Source organism: Oryx dammah, unplaced genomic scaffold, assembly GCF_014754425.2.
Source record: "Oryx dammah isolate SB20612 unplaced genomic scaffold, SCBI_Odam_1.1 HiC_scaffold_2, whole genome shotgun sequence".
Lineage (NCBI taxonomy): Eukaryota > Metazoa > Chordata > Mammalia > Artiodactyla > Bovidae > Oryx > Oryx dammah.
Genome location: NW_024070186.1, coordinates 118,980,518 through 118,998,950, shown reverse-complemented (window position 1 = coordinate 118,998,950; position 18,433 = coordinate 118,980,518). Strand labels below are relative to the sequence as shown.

Genomic DNA, 18,433 nt, shown 5'->3' with positions numbered 1-18,433 from the left:
AATTTCCTTATATGCTCAACAGTGTCTACTCATGTCTCTCTATTGAATTGGCCACAATTATAAAATAATATGTTGCTGTGTATTTCCCCCAATCATTTAGATAGGATAGGCTTTGATGTTTTTGAAAGATTATATTTAGTTTACAAAATTTGTTAGAGCATGAGTTGAATGTGCTCATATTGCCTCTTACAGAGTGCTAGTTTAAATCTTCAATATCTCTCCTAAAGGAAGAGGAAATATAACTGTACACTTGTTTCACAACTGAGTAATTCTAGTCTTACACAAATTCTTGCAGAAAGGGAAAAAAAAAACGTACACATAAAGCTAGTGATATCTTGATATCAAGCCATACAGGAATATTATCAGAAAAGAAAATAAGAGATTAGTATAACACATGAACCAAACTTTAATAACACTGGAATAATTATGAAACCATAACTAGCAATGTACTAAATAAAGATACCTTATCATGCTCAAGGTTAGTTTATTTGAAGAATGCAACATTAATAGAAAAAACCAGTCTCCATAGATGTAAAAATAAGCATTTTAATTTAAAATTTTTTCTTAACATATTATGCATAGAAATATTCATGCCTGATAAATGTATATAAACCCCTCCAAAACAAAGAAAACAAGCCTACAAACACCATGAAACCATGAAAACATTTCTTTCAAAGTAGAAACAAGACCTCTATCGCCATTTCAGTTTATCATTTGATCTAATGTCTTAATTTTTGAAATTAGACAAGAAAATAAGTAAAATGTAGAAAGTTTGAAAAAGGGGAAAAAAAACTAAGCTATATTTATAAAATGAAACTGAGAATATTCCAGTTATTATTTTCATTAATCATTATTCTGCTTAGACAAATCAGCTCTGAATGGAATAAGGAAGAGTAGAAATATTGGTCTTGTTCTTAAAAGTATTAAATTTCATTTCACATTAAGCATAAATACATTAAAATTTTTAATCAGCTGAATATAAAGTTTTTGATGTGTGAAGAGTAGAACTGGTTAAGGAAGAGTTGGAGAAAGTACTCGTTAGCCTGATTTTGAAGAGAGAGACTATCCTTAGCTGAAATAATAGATCTGGTATGATCAGTTCTATCTGGAACTCTTACTTAGGACTATAAGTCAAAATAGAGTTGGTCCCTGCAATGGTTAACTCAGACCGTTGGGTGTAATAGGGATCATTCTTAACGTAAATAATATCTTGATTAAAATGGAATTTGGAAAAGATTGTCATGTGTGTTTATATGATTTAATGGTAAACCTGTAGAAAAGTATTCTAATTCAGTTCATTACAATATTTCTATCAGTTGGTTAGTTATAGTATATGGAAATCTATAACCAAAACATTTTCTTTCTAATCAAAGGTGGTTCAAATCATCCTTTCTAAGAATGCTGAGGCATAGTTTGTCAATTTTCTTCAATTTTCTTTCTCCTGTTTATGCTCTTTTGCTTCCACTCTGATTCTAATTACATGAATACTGAATACTGACTGCTAAGGTCACAGACTTTGATATTATGAATCACATGTATGTGTTAGAGTGTGTATAAGTCTTGAAAGCAAGACGGAGTTTGTAAGACACAATTACTTTTAATAGTAATTAATTGCATTTTGTATGGAAATGAATTAAATTTCAATAATTTGTAATATGTAAATCATTTATACATGCTTTTTATGTTTGATTGAAACTATTTTAGTCTAAAACCACATTTATTTGATAACTACAATTAAAAGTCTATGTCTGGCTATATATTTATCACATTATCCTGCTGCCTTTTTGTAGAATATTTCATTAAGAAGGTGGTGAAATAGATAGTGCTGAACTTGAAATTCTTAGACATTTTGAATTACATTTCTTTTGTCAGCAAACAAAATTATTAGCAATATCTCTGAGCCACTGGGGAAATGAACTCATTGTGCTTCCCTTAACCCTTTAATTATGAAAGATCATGATTTTACCTATACTCATGTCAATTGAAGAACAAAAGCAAAATTCCACTGCACGTTTCATTTTGCTGATTCTTGATGGAGTTTCATTTCAGCCAAACAACAATAATTTCATTCATTTTTTAATGTGTATTCAGAGGTTATTACGGATCTCTGAGGGAAGTTAATGACAGCAGCTTTTGAAGAAGCTGGTAATGTCATTTCTAAATCAAAATACACATGAAAGAATGTGGAAACTTTGATAGAAATACATTGAATAATGTGCAGATGAGCTGGTATTTTATAAATAATATTCAACTACTTTTAACACATGTTAGAACTAGTTCTTACCATTATTGCAGTTTCTTTTCCTTTTACTCTGTTTATCATAATCAAAATCACAGAAAAGTAAGTGAGGATACTGCTTTCCAAGGTAGAATATTTGTGATTCTGTTTACTTTTTGTCTGTACATTTGGGTTTGCTGAATCTTTGAACTTAATGCAAAGCACATTTTCAGACTTGCCCAACTTAACTGATGTGTTTACAAATACCTAAATTACAGAGCTAAATGCAGCCTGATCTGATTTCTGAATGGTCATGGGGCTTTGGCTTAATTGACTGGTTTGATTTTTCAGCTACTTTTATTTCCCTTGCCAAACATTTTACCAGACATGCCAACAAGAAATGAAATGGTCATAGGGCTGGCAGCCAGAAGGAAAAGAGTGATAAGCAAAGGTCTGGAGAATACACAAATATAGTAACTGGCCACTGTAATTGAGAGTTTACTGTAAGAAGCAATTTGTCTGTGACTATGTTCAAGAGCTGCATTGAGTTTCATGAGCATGTTATTCATCTAAGAATTTGTTAAGGAAGAAACATAGAAACTTACCGTGAAGTAGGGAAAACATGCATGTGCAGGGTTTCATTCATTTGATTGTTCATTTATTTCACTTCAGGTTAGTTCTCTGGAATCAGTCCTTAGATATTTGATTTACCAGCTCAGGAGAGAGAGAAGTTTCCAAGAAACTGTTGAATTTTCTCTTTCTTCCTAAATATTGTTAAATCAAAGTTTAGTTAAAATTTTGAAGAAGCAAGACTGGAGGCTCACAGTTTTGACTAAAATAACTTTTCAGGCATTATCAGATTGTTTCTTGGTTTTGAAAGTGTGGAAAATTTTATTAATATTTAGCTTAAAAAACTTTATATCAATGGTACACCAAGAGATGTATAATGTCTGATATGTTACCCAAAATACATGACCAAATCAGTCTTAATTGACAACAAATCACTGTGTCAGTTGATTTGTATATATATGAAAATCTAACAAATTTTACAGAATTTAAATAATTTCCTCACCTCTAAATAAATAAGACATACAGCTTGGGATATATTCACATACTAAATGTAGTAAGTATAATTTTCCTGATACTAAGCCATACTTCACAACCAGTATGAATTAAGAATTTCACTAATGAAAGGAAAAGCAAGGAAAGATAGCTATTTTCTGGCATCAATATGGCAAACAAACCATGATGAAGAAGAAACACATGAAAAAAATTACGCATGCTCTACAATTATGTGTACATGAATGTTTGTTAAAAATCTATTCTGTGTTCAGGGTCTCTCATGCTTAGTCAAAACTTAACTCAGGTCTTCTGGACTTGGAAAATAAGAGAGGTTTTTTTTCTTTTTGTAACATGACAGATTTATATTTAAAGCAGTATATAGAGAAAGCAACAATAAAGGAAGTGAATTATGCTGTGGTAATACGGGTAGGTTTCGAAACTGGAGTTACGTTTTACTGTAATAATTTTTTCCAAGTGCTATAGTCTTCAGTCATTCTTTCAATTCAGAATGATCCGTAAAACTGACACGCAGCAATTGCCTCATTATTACCTATAGTTGCAGATGTATTCTATTTGTAGATCTAAGTATCAGCATACTTAGCACTTCTGTGCATTTGTCTAGTCCTTTTTCATATATTCAATGTTTCCCTCAGTGTACATTTCCAACAGTAACAGCATAATTAATATATTCAAGTTGCAACGTCTGGTTTTATAACTTATTAGCTATGAGACATTAAATTAATTACCTTCTATATATTTCAGGTTTTTTTCATGTAAAAAGTGAGAATGATGATAATTAGTGTCAGTATATATAAAATAGTGAAACTAGCACTTTATACAAATGAAGTATGTATAAAGATATTTAAATGCTTGTTAAAATGTTTAATGGTGTTTAAGACCCATATTTCTAAAATGGTTATTATAAGGTACTACCAACAGCAATTTTAATTTTATTTTTCTTTTAAAGGTAGTGTGGATTTTATAACTGTTAATGTGTTAATTGAATATGGATTAAAATGATTATAATTATTAGTCTTGTTTTGCCAATTTACATGTAAGATCCATGAATGTAGGGACTTTGATTTACTTGCTTCTGAATAACCAGCCCAAGAGAAAACACCTAGTATATAGCTCTGTACATATCTGTATAAAGTGTAAATAATTGTGGAATTTTTGGTTCTACTTGGGCTTAAAGACAGAAATACTTGATTTTGTATATCAGCTAAAATAAAATGCAATTAGTGTAAAGAAAGTGTCATCATTTGATTTGAGGAAAACCATGTCAAATAAGCTAATTTATATATCATATAGGTTATAGGCCCTTTTTCTGGAAATAAATCTTTCTCCATTTTTTTGTTTCATTTTCTACTGAAAACTAGTTTTCTTTTTAATTGCAACTTTGCAAATTTTGGAGGACAGAGAAAAATTTATGTTTTTTAATTAATCAGGTATATCAAAATGTATTATGTGTGTTCATTGCATGATATTTGTTGAACTCTACTGATGATTATGCATTTATTATTTATCTAAACCTAGGTAAACCTGTTATGATTGTCACAGAATACATGGAGAATGGTTCCTTGGACAGTTTCTTACGTGTAAGTAGATATTTTATATACATTTACATAACTCCACCTTATCTTTATCTATCTACAAACATATATAAATATGGAATAAATTGCTGAAGATGATAGTGGCAACCTCTATTATGATGCCTGTTAGATAATCAAAGTTGTAAGAAAACTGACTTTGTTGGGACTAAATAGTAAAAGGAAGATTGTAAAATTACATCTTTATCTGGTAGCATCCAAATGTTGATGGTTTATATTTTTTAAATGTTTGTGTAATTTTCTTCAGTGTTTTTTTTTATTCAGACAAGATTCACATTAGTTAAAACAAAAATGTAAAGGTTCTAAAGTGAGACATAAATAAAATTGGTATAAGACAGAAACACTCGTTTCTTTATTTAAAGCAACCTCCATCGACTCTAAGACAAAAGACCTTCTCTCTCTTACATAGTACTGTCCTCTCAGAAGTTAAGCATGTGATATAATGCCTAAGGATTCTCAATCCAGAGAATCATTCCTTAACTTTATATATACATACATATGTACATGATAACATATTTACATATAAATTTCAGCTGTTTATATTTATAAAAATTGTTTTAATAATTTCAACACATATTATATTCAAAGAAATTCAGAATTTATGTGGAATACAAGACAATGTCAATCATCAGTCACTACAAGGATGAAAAAAAATAAAAAATCAAGACATAGACCCTATTCTCAGGGTTCTTTCAGCACTATGTAGATAAGGATAAATAGATAGATAGGTAGGAAGATATAACATACACTATAATTCAAATCATGGAGAAAATTCTAATTTTTGTATGAGTGAGAAATTATATTCTTTATTTTAATACTTGTGAGGCAAAAAAAGATTTTAGTAGCAATTATTTTCACAGACATATTTCAAAAACAAACATTTTACAACTCAGGTAATTAAAATATTTAATAAGTATTCTTTTAAAGTATAATAAATATTCCTTTTAAATCATTTTTTGCTTAAATATTACTAGACATTAAATTTTTATATATCTATGTATATATGCATACATCTATCTAGCTATCATCTATCTATTGTATAAACTGTATATTTCTATTTTAATCCAGACAGACTGGAAACTTTTCTAAATCTAGTACTCTGAATTTATCTCCTCTTGCTTTCAATTTTATGACCTAAAACTTGAGGTTGGGTAGAAAGCTTTCAATTTTATGACCTAAAACTTGAGGTTGGGTAGAAAAACATACTCAGTAAATATTTTTGACTAATTTTCAACTATTTTTTATAATGAAAGATTTAAAGTTACCTTATTTGAAGTAATTAACAAAACACATGAAAACAAAAAGGAAGAATAAACATTCAATCAAGCCAATAAACACGAGAAACAGCCAGAGGATCCATTTTATTTCATTATTCTTGGCCTTTAAGTTTCTGAGAAGGAGTTTGTCTCCTCAAAAGACCAGCAAAGTTCTGGTTTTGAACCTGAAGTTAAAAAATATTAGGCAATTTCTTGCTACAAAGTATTGTAGCTACTATACTGTTTTGCTTTACTCTTGTATATCTTGTTAGGTTTGTGTACTTAAAACCAGAATGTATAGGCTCTATAATTCAGTATATGAAAATGTAATCAAAATATGTCTTAGGAAATAGCAACAAGTCTTAACTGTACATTTGAACTATTTCTCAGAAACATGATGCCCAATTTACGGTTATCCAGCTGGTAGGGATGCTTCGAGGCATAGCATCTGGCATGAAGTATCTCTCAGACATGGGCTATGTTCACCGAGACCTTGCTGCTCGCAACATCTTGATCAACAGTAATTTGGTGTGTAAGGTTTCTGATTTTGGACTTTCACGGGTTCTAGAAGATGACCCAGAAGCTGCTTACACAACAAGAGTGAGTAACTTGTTTTCTTTTTTTATTCTTTTATATTTAACAACTTGCATTATGTCGACTAACAAATAAATAGAAGTCACATCCCAAAATGCTTTGTCAGCTATGTGTGTGTGCATGCATGCTCAGTAGTATATCATTTCAGTAGTATTAGACTCTCTGCAAACCCATGGACTGTAGTCAGCCAGGCTCCTCTGTTCCTGGGACCCTCCAGGGAAGAATCCTGAAGTGGGTTGCCATGCCCTGCTCCAGGGGATCTTCCCGACCCAGGGATGGAACCCACGTCTGCAGCATCTCCTGCATTGCTGGCAAATTCTTTATCACTGAGCCACAGGGCAATCCCTTTGTCAACTGTATCTTCCCTCACATGAGATTTATCCTTTAAAAATAAAATATTGTTACTTATTCTGGGAAAATAGATGGTCACTGTCCATTAAGTGAGTAATGACATTAATTCTGAAATTTCATATGTTGGTTTAATGATTTTCCGCAAAAAGGCAGCAAGATTCTCATGCATCTAAATCTTATTTACTCATCTTTTCATCGTGGTTGCCTTTATATATGAAAATAAAAAGTGACAACAAGCTACATGAAAAGCAGTTAGGCATTACTGTACCAAAATCTTCATTAGCCATGAGAATGAGAGGTTTTTTAAAAAAAGACAGTCAACTTCTGCTGTTTTCTTCTTAATTCTAGAAGTTTATCCCTGATTAAACAAACAAACAAAAAATTTTCATTCTTTTCAGGCATCATGAATCTCAATAGCTATTAACCTCTAAGAATGTCATATGGCAATTATATGTCACTCTAAGAAAGAGTTTTCAATATGCAAGATTGAATTTCATCTACAAGTAAAACTACAGTGATAGAACCACAGAAAGAAGCTGAGAGCCCCAGATATGTCCCTTAGATGTGTTGATTTAGAAGTTAGAACTCTCCTAATAGCTTTCACCCTTGTTTGTATTTCCCATGTTCAGTTATGCTCTGTAGTAGATTACCTTTGTTCATGAATCTGTGTTTTTAAAAACTGTGTTCTGCATAAAAATATTGCTGTTCTTACTTCATTAGATTAAGAGCAAGAGAAATGTAAGAAAATTTTATATCTTGCAGCTAGTTGATTTGAGTTTAGAACAGTGACTTCTACACAGCTCTGACAATGTGAAAAAATTACACATTTTGGGGGTGTAAGTATCTTAATAGTGTCTTTTAGTGCTCCTTCTTTGACCAGAAAAATTAATTAGCCAACATGCTGCAGCAAAGCATTTTTATGACTAAATTATTATTACAGGGGACAACATATGCGGCAGACAATATATTTGCTATCCAGAGGAAAATGGTTTTTATTTTACTCGCTGCTACTCTGCATTCTGGGCTTCCCTGACATCTTAGTGGTAAAGAATCCACCTGCCAGTGCAAGAGATGTGGGTTCAATCCCTGGGCCAGGAAGGCCCCCTGGAGAAGGAAATGGCAATCCACTCTAGTGTTCTTGCCTGGGAAATCTCACAGACAGAGATTTAGCCCTGGTGGGCTAAAGACTATGGGGTGGCAAAAGAGTCAGATATGACTTAGCAACTAAACAACAACAATAACTGTGCCTTCTACAGATACCCCTCATAATGTTCTTATACTATATGAGCTTTTAACATACTCCATGGAAAGTATCAGTCTTGCTGGCATTATCCCAATTACAAAAATCTCCTTATCCAAAACATTTTTCCAGTTCTAATAAAAGCTATTTGTGAATAAAAGCCTTTGTCAGATGTTCTATTTTCTGGTAATTCGTTTAGGTTCTAAACTGTATTCCATATCCCATTTTTCCAGTGTTAGGGAGAAAGAATTTTTCTTACCCTTCAAAGCTTCTTTTAGCTGGTCTAATAATCAAATCAACATGAGACAGATTAACTGGGGAATAACAAATTTAATTTCATATGCATGGGAATCCCACATATATGAGAGGGTCAAAGACAGAAAGGTAAAATGAGGTATATATGCCTCCTTGAGCTAAAGACAGTCTGGAACTTCAAAGGGAAGAACAGTAATTCACAAGGTTAAGAAGAGTAGATGCTGGGCAACTAGATGTTTGCTCTACCATACATATGGGCCATGTAGATAAAGTTTATCTCTGCTAACAAATCTCCTTCAAAGAAAGGACTCTCCCCCTGATATAAATTCTTTTGGGTAGCTAGAGGGCTTCCCTGGGGGCTCATCTGATAAAAAAATCCACCCGCAATGTGGGAGACCTGAGTTCGATCCCTGGGTTGGGAAGATCCACTGGAGAAGGGAAGGGTAACCCACTCCAGTATTCTGGCCTGGAGAATTCTATGGACTGTATAGTCCATGGGGTCGCAGAATTGGACACAACTGAGTGACTTTCACTCACTCACTCAGGTGAGAGGCAGAAGGTTCTCTTGAACTGGAAAGGTCTTGATTGCCTTTGGCTCAAAAACATTCACATCCCAAACCGAAATATTTTGGGGTGGTTGGTTCTGAAGCCTTGCACCAGGATACTCCAAGAAATAATTTCTCTCATAGAAACCTGAAAGATTCATTCAAATCTAAATCATCTGCTCTCTGCAGACTATATCTTGTCAACTTTCAGAGCTTTATTTCTACTGATTGTTACTTTTTCAGAACCAAGGGGTCCTCAAGGTCACTTCTTCAAACTTAGTAAAAGGACAGTGTTGCTGTGTCAAAGTTCCTCCCTAGTATTTGTGAAATAAAAATGCAGCAGGATCTTTGCATTGATGCTTCATGCCCAGAAGATTCTTCAAAATCACATCATCCAAATGGGCTCAATTCACTACCAATAAATGGTTACGTAGAGTTCTTCAGTGTTCATCCTTGTATTTTCTTGGAACTCAAAATATCTGTGGTGGTTCCGACTTCCCTCTGAGAAACTGTAATTTGCATCTGCATTTCTGGAATCATTTAGACATCTTTGATTTAATTTCCCATAATAAGCCTTGTTCAGTAAAATAATTTTATAATTTATGTAAAATATGAAGTATGATTATAAAGTAATAGGACTGCTATATTGTTTTTTCAACAAATACACTGAAGCAAGTAAATGAGTGTTGTCATACTAAGCTGTCTTTTTAGGAGTGTGTACTTACTGCAGGAAGACTGCTATTGCCCAAAATGTTTGAGGATTTTCTCCTTTGAAATTATCTTTATAACTAGAGTATAAATTGTACTATCACTCAAAATTCTTTAAGCATATAGTATTTTGGGAAGCAGACTTGACTAAGATAAAATCTGTGGTTTCAGTAAGCTAATAGTTAATAAATAAGGAAAATAGTACTCTCTTGTAAAGTCTATTTTTTTTCCTAACCAAAAACAGTGTTATTCAGCTTAGACATCTGCCATATTTATTAGATTTAGCATGCTATGATTATGGTTATTTCAGAAAAACAAGTTCACCGTTTAAAATAGTGTGCCAAGGCATTCTTTTTGGATAAACACATTCTTGTTAATCTTTTTTTACCAGTCACGTTACTTTAGTCACACTTAACACATTTCAGGATTAGCATTCAGTGCCTCAGTACAGTAAACCTTTCGACTACTTCTCTGAAAATTATTGCCTTTAGGTAGAGATTGTAATTGCCCTAAGAAATCTTTGAGACATTAGATTCAATGACACTGAATGGATGTAGGGTGTATGCTGTTCTCATTTTTAAAAAGTCTTTGTAAAGAGAAATAGAAATTATATCCACTAATTCTATATTTAAAGATTCTTAAACTGAGGCTTCCCCAGTGGCTCAGTGGTAAAGAATATGCCCGCCAGTGCAGGAGATGCAGGGGATGCAGGTTCAATCCCTGGGTCAGGAAGATCCCCTCGAGAAGGAAATGGCAACCCACTCCAGTATTCTTGCCTGATCCCATGGACAGAGGAGCCTGGAAGGCTACAGTCCATGTGGCTGCAAAGAGTCGGACACCACTGAGCACACACACACACACACACACACACACACACTAGAGGGAATATCTGAGAAGTTGAGAAACCCCTTAGTTTCACAACTTAAAAAAATGTATCAGAGATTTGATCTTGCTGCTTTTGATACTGCCTTAAGTATATCCTGAGTTTTCCTTCCTTATATCCTCAATAGTATGCCTAAAGGAAAGGGTCAGCTGAAATAATAATATACACTTTTATGTGTGTTTATCTTTTCCATGAGAATATTGGGTAGGAAATTGGACATTTTTTAAAATACACACTTCTAGTTATTTCTCTTTATTTCTCACTACTGACTTATGTGGAAATTCCAAACACAGACACTTTTATTTTACAATATTATTGTGCATCCTGTAACCTTTAAAAAATTTGACTGTACATTCATGAGATATGAGAATAAGAAAAATATAAAGTTTTGATATTACAATGAAAATAGTTCAGTTTGCAGACCCCCTGAAATGCTCTTGAGGACACCCAGAAATTCTTGGATAACACTGAGAACCACTGTTATAGATACTTTATGAGAAAAATAGCACCTTAAAAAGTAAGTAAATATTTGAGTGGTTGTTAAATGATATAACATCTCACTTATGATATAGTATTATATGCTATAGCATGTTTTGAAGAAAGGTCTTGAAGCTTATCTATGGTTGCATACCTAAGGTCTCAAACCATCGTAAAAGACCTGGATTTTACTTGGAATGAATATGATTAGAGTATTTAGCTCTACGAATTTAAAACATCAAAGTTTTTGTTATTGAGAAAAACAAATGAAAAAATGAATTGCCTCTCTTTAGTTACACATCATGTAACTTTCAGAGTATAATTATGCATTTCCCTACTTTTTGCACTGAACTAATAATTGCTCTTTTTATAATATCAGAAGTGGGGTGTTATTGGTGAGACTGTTTCCAAATGAATAATTTTTAATCTTTTTCATGTGAAATTTTACTTTTAATATTACACATATATCATATATGTGTGCACTTTAAATGCACACATGTATTATATTTTTATGTTGAATTGATGGGATACAAAATTCCAAGATAATAGTGTTCAATTTGCTGTTTTAAGCAGGATTAAGTTAGGGAAAATATAGACTTTTATCTAATTTATAAACTGTGACATGTAAAGTCAATCCAGTTCTTAAGTCCTCAAATTCATTTTAGTGGTATAATTACCATATAAACTGACGGGAAATGTGAGAAAACCAAGTGATGTGTTCTTGCTTATATCCTTCATTAATTAGTTTTTTTGCTTTTTATTTATGTTGTAGACATGGATACTGAATAATTACCAAGTGGATTATTACATTGAATGAAAAGTTTTGTCTTGTGTCACATTGCCCATGGCAAATTAACACCTATTTAGTTTTTAGAAGATAAAACCAAATGAAAACTTATCTCAGGCATTGCGTGTTAAGGAATCTTACATATGTAACAATTTATTATATATTTTTTCTCTGTGACTCTGCCAAGTTAATGCCAGAAATATTCTACTACCACTTTGTCTTATGTAATTTTATTTGCAAAACAAAAAAGAAAAAAGTGGCTAAAATGAATGATTAAAAGCTAAGTGGTTGAATACTCTGGTTCAGGATAACCCTATTTGAATATAATAGTCAATATTATAAATATAAATACTAGAAAACATGAGCCTTAGTTCTGTAGAATTCTCAAGGACTAAAAACTTTTGTGCAATAAAAAAGATAATTATGTTGATAAGTAATATAAGTCATGTGTAATTTATATATGAATGAAAAAATAAGTGAATATCTAATCAGTGTCCTTCATATAGTAATACAATATAAGCATGGGCTCAAATAATGTAGATATTTTTTACTCTCTTAAGATCAGTACATAGCTTATGTTTTATGTAGCTTCACAAAGTAAATGCTATATCCTCAAAAATCAGAAAACTCTGGAAGGTTTTATAACCTCAGTTAATGTTACATCAAAGTTTAATGAACTGACACTTTCTAGCCACTCATTTCAGACAGATGGGTAGTGCAACCATTTCCACATGTGAAAATAATCCATCCAGATTTATGTGAAGAAAAATCACAACTATGATTTTGGAGTGGCACACAGGAGTGAGGAGGTTCTATGTAAATACATTACACATAGTCTCTAGCAGGAACTGTTTTCTCTATAAGGCATCATTCATTCATTCAACAATTATTTGAGTGCCTATATAACATAATGGCACTGTTCGAAGACCTGAGGATCCAAAGTTGAAAGCAAAGCCCTGACTTCATGAGCTTACATTCTAGTGTGGAATTTCACTTAATAAAAAAACAGGTACAGATTTAGCAAGGCATCTTGCCTGAGCAATGTGGACAGGACTGGGGAGCTGCTGCTTTAGACAGAGAGTTTCTCTGATAAAATGACAGGATAGAAAATTGATGAGAGTAAAGGAGAAAATGATCTAATATTGAGGTTACTAGGCGAGATTCATTTTGACCTGACTACTTTTCAGTTTAATGAAATAATTTTAATAATTTCTCTAATTCCAACAAGCTCACTTTGCAAGACCAATTAAGTAATCAGATTAATGATATAACTCAGACTAAAAAACAAGTGAATAATGATTGAGCCAGTCTGTAGTGTCGGTGAGCTCTGGAAGCTTAGTAAAAATCAGTTTCTAAAACTTTTCCAGTTGACTTGTGAATATCCCCTATTTTCAGATTTGTGATGGCACATTGCCTGAGGCTTTTCCCATAGATGCTGAAGCCAGTGACCAGCCCCAACTACTTTGGCATAGGGAGGCATAGAAGTCGTGTTTGTCCCAAGCCAGTCCTATCGCTTGATGCGTGGAATGGCTAATAATTAGACTCATTCCTGTCCTATGACTCTTTTTCCATCATAGTTGTATATGCCATGGTTCGGCCATGGTTCGAGTCCACTCCCATTATTTTTCCCCTTTCATTTGCTAGCCATTGCTCTGGAACTGCCCACATATTTCAAGCAATCTATACCAAACATAGATGTACAAGGGAACCATTGTCTTGATGTCTTGTCAGAATTGTCTCAGCAGATAATGAGATTCTCAAACTATCTTTAATTTTTTAGTTATCAATATTAATAAAACCAAGGAAGCAAGCTTGCTAAAGTTATGTACTTTTTTCATTGATTTCTAATAGAATGAATTTAATACTTCTGTTTCCTTATTTTTATTGTAAATATGCAGTATTCCTAGTATATTGAAGAAGTCTTTCTGACTTGTTTTCCTATTAATATGGCTTTTTTTGAAAATTGTGTTCCAAGTGTTAAAAATCACTTTCAAATGAATTTCTATAACCTTTAATAAATAAAGTAGGAATTCAGTAGATATAAAACACAAAGTTTAACATTTAAAATCTCTTTGAACATTGAAAAGACCTGTATCCATATTAGGATGTATATTTAGTCTTATCCCCCAATTTTTTATTGCTATGTTGAATATATACATCAGATAACCTAATTTTATATTGTATTATGTGAATCTGAAAGCAACAGAAAAGTTATTTGTTTGTACTTTATTTCCTGGATAGTCATAGAGTTACTTGTTAATAGAATGCAAGGTGAATACTTTTAAGAAATTCTTAAGCATCTCACATAATATTGAAAAATTTCAAAAGTTCATAGTCTTGATTTTTCCTACCTGAGAGATCATCTGTCTCTGATCTCTGGTGGCAGTCAACATCTGCTGGAACAATTCTCTCAATGGCTTTTAGATTTGAACTACTGGGAATTCAAACAGATGCTTCCCCTGAGAGTCTTCTTGGATTGCCCTTCACCTTGTTGTCTCCTGTTGTCCGCAGTGAATGAAGTTTACTTCCTGACACTAGATAGATCCTAAATTCTTAAGTCATATGATTTATCTCTGTAGTTCCAATTCTAACCTGAGAAGCCAATATTTGCCTCCAGGTTAAACACTCAGTTACTCTGGGTTTACTAAGATAAACTCTGCAAAGTCCTTTGTCACTCTAGGTATGACCTGAGAGAGAGCTCATAGGCAAGCATATGAAATATGGATCAGCCAAGCATTTCCTAAACCAGTAAGGAGAGATTTGTGTGTGTGATTAGAGAAAAATTGGGGCTGACACAAGATTCTAGGCTTCAGTGTCCAAAGATTTCAGCAATTACATTCCTTTTCTTTAGAAATCAAGACTTGAAGCCCCCTAGCCCACAGTGAATGAGCTGACTTCAGTTAAGCATCTGAAAAATTCAGGGCTTTTAGCCAAATGTCTCATTTAAACTGTCTAAATTCATTAAACTGAGAGAACCAAATTGCAGATCTTCAAAGAACAGGTTTACTGCGTGAATCCTATTCTAACTGCTGTTTCTGGACAAAATGAACAAGGTTTTGGACTACTTTAATTCTATATTAGAGTTCAGCAGTTATATAATGCCTCTGCCCAGATAGTCCTTAGTATCTTTACCTGTATCACTTTATTCTTCTTTTACTTTTCTGTAAACATTCAATGAAAGCAAATCCAGATATTACAGCCAATAGGTATGCAATTTAGTCCAAAGTTAGGATCATTTTTAAGAGTCCAAATTAATTAATTTTAAAAATGTCACTATCCTTAGATGGAAATTTAAAAGTTGAAAAGCAAAAGTCTATAAGTTAGCATAGCCCCTAGAGACAGAACTTTAAATGCAGAGTCAAGTTTTATGTTTTCCATGAACCTTGGTTTAGGAATGAAGAGATATCTGCAAAGAGAGGCTAAGACACTTGGCAAAAATTAGATAATATGGTCAAAGCTAAGCCTAGAAATGACAACTCCTAATTCCTACTAAACTTAAGAATCCAAATGGAACAAGTGACCATAAGTCCCCCTGCAGGCCCAGTTACTAACTGTCATAGATGAGTCACCAGCATGGCAGGAACTGGCTCTGGGTTCTGTATTGTAAATATGGGGAACAAGCGTTAACTGCTAGTTCTGTTGAATTTGGACTGGAGGTTCCTCTGCAATTGAGGTTTTATACACAGTCCATATGCTATGCATCTGTGCTTGCTCCAGGCAACTAGAGACTTTTCTCAAATACAGAAATATCTGGCGAGCTTACATGTGGGTAGAAAGACTACCTTAAGTAAATGTTTCATTTTATGATCTGTTAAAATATTGTGAAAAAGTGCATCCTCATAAATTACTTTTATAGAAACTATCTGGCACTTTACTTTTCTGAATGCCTAGTAGCATTTTACCAACCAAAACCTAAATTGCCAACTGATTTCAAAGTTTTAGCTCATTAATAACAGTTGCATTAGAAAGTTTTACTGTGTCAGGAAGGCAGTATGCCAAATGATGACATCATTTGTCTCATCAAATCCAAATTTGGGGATAGCTCACTGAAGGATGTGTTTGGTAAGCATCTAAAAATGTAAAATGTTCCCTTCACGTATAAACTGAAAAGGCAATTTCTTAATGTGAAAAAGAAGAAAAAAATAGAAGTCAAACAATGTGAGCTTAAATTTGTTGAAGTGGGAGGGGTTAAGGAAGAGGAATTGTGGTCCAATCAGAAGCAGGAATATAAATAAATTCTGCAATGCATTACTTATAGGAAATTTTGTTAGTCAGACTCTTGTATGTTAAATTAATTTTATTTTGATAGTCTCAGATCTACAGATGCTCAGCTTGAAGGCAGAGAGAGTTATCATGAAGTGTGACTAAATTAAAATTTATGGGCCACAGCTTCTTCTTTAACCCTTTTTCAGAACCAAATTGAGCCCTCAAGGACTTTTATCCAATGTCTTACTATGCCAATGGCATTTATGTTTTGTAGCCATGGATAGTGCTTTTGTAGGAAAAACTTATTTATTACCAAAAATTTTCATTATTGAGGCCTCCATTTAACAAGAAATTGATGCTTAAAATGTTTTCCTAGCAATAGAAAGTTAGCTTCTTTTCAAAAAAATTAAAGAATGGAAACAAGACAGAAAAAAGAAAATAGAAAAATCTCAAGGGGATGCTATTATATTTACCAAGATCCACATCTCAGAAAGTTAACTTTGATGAACTTGGCCCTTTTCTGGACTAGAACAGTAGTAAAAATATCTGTGAAATTTGTGCTAATGGTTAAAAAAAAGAAAAAAAGAAAGGATATCACTTGGTCCACATAAAATCCAGTTAAATCCTGGATCTCATTTGAATCATTTTCCCTTGTTGATCAGATTTGTCACAAATAATCTAAAACAATAGTATTCCAATAAGATGATTTTGCTCTCCAGGGGATATTTGATATTTCTAAAGACATTTGGTTGTCACAATTGGAAAGATACTGATGTAATCTAGTGAGCAGAGGTCAAGGATGCTAGTAAACATACTACAATACACAGGACAGCCTCTACAGCAAAGAATTAATCTGGTCTAGAATGTCAGAATTGCTACTATATATAGACTTTGATCTAAAGTTACCCAACATGTGTAAAGAATGTGTAAAGAATGCAAGTTGGGATCAAATATCTCTCTCAGATACTTTATAACTTCTGTCCACACTAGACTGCAGGTTACAGGGGATAACGTGGAATACACTGCCATTTCTGAAAAACTATGCAACAACTAGCCATCTGCCATCAGGTCGCCTATAATGTTGAACTTTGATATATCACACATAGCTTAACAAATAGTACATCTTCTTATTCTCGTTAAATTTTATTCTCTGTTGCTTTTGATCTAACTGTTGAAAGTTTAAATTCTTTTTTCCACTCAAAGCTTTAAATATTAAACATGACCGTTTTACTTTTGATGTTTTGATTTCAATTTTAAAATGCCATGGGTATAAACTCATAAATAATCATTCACCTACAGGTAAATATGTTGCATATTTTTAGTCAGCATTTGAATCTATCTTTCGCATAATTATTTTCATGTTTTAAGATTTTACTTAGCCTAATGCACAAAGGAATAAAGTAATAATCATGTGCATAGATTAAACATGCTTATTAAATTATTGGTGATATTTTTAGGATGGAAAAATTCCTACAACATTAATATTGAGACTGTTGATCTAGGATGTATAGTTTATAGAGTCAAATGAAAATCTTTATAACATTCTGAAAACTCTAAAATACTTAGTCCATACCATATCCTGTGAGACAATATTGCAGGAAGGGCGGCCCCTTCCAGGACTGGAGAGTAAGCTCTTATCTAACACTCAGAAATGAATTGGCCAAGGAGACATACGTGTTGACAAAGCAAGAGACTTTATTGGGAAGGGACACCCAAGTTGGGAGCAGGAAGGTGAGGGAACCTGTGAGGACTGCTCTGCCATATGGCTTGCAGACTCAGGTTCTATGGTGACGGGGTTGGCTTCTGGGTTGTGTCTGGCCAATGATTCTGCCTCAGGATCCTTCCTGGTGGCACACTCAACCAAGATGGATTTGAGTGAGGAAGATTCTTTGAAGTTGATAAGGCACATGAAACTTTTGACCTTTCCCAAATTCTTTTAGTTGGCAGTTGCTTGTTAGTTTTATGTTCCTTACCAGGACCTTAGTCATAAAATAACTCTGGCAAATGGTTACTGTGGTGCCTGGCCAGGGTGAGCAATTTCAGTCTGTGTTTCCCCTAACAATAGTTTAATAATTTTATAGATACTGTGAAAAATTGATGCTCAGCAATTCTTATATTTACTGTCATCATGAGACTAAAAGCATTATTAAACTGTAGATGAGAGAAAGAAGAGTACATCCAAAAATTGTGTAATTTTTAAAAAACTATTATTATGTTATATATTTTCTCACTCATTTACAT

The 18,433-nt window shown here is 33.1% G+C and overlaps 1 protein-coding gene across 1 annotated transcript in view; it reads left to right on the top strand.

Moving 5' to 3' along the window:
* The window catches only part of EPHA3 (EPH receptor A3), a 139,290-nt gene that overhangs the window by 89,430 nt on the left and 31,427 nt on the right, over nucleotides 1-18,433 (top strand). The window contains exons 9-10 of the mRNA XM_040226815.1: nucleotides 4,817-4,878; nucleotides 6,537-6,746. Coding sequence (XP_040082749.1) covers nucleotides 4,817-4,878; nucleotides 6,537-6,746 — 272 coding nt within the window. The remainder of the gene's footprint in view (nucleotides 1-4,816; nucleotides 4,879-6,536; nucleotides 6,747-18,433) is intronic.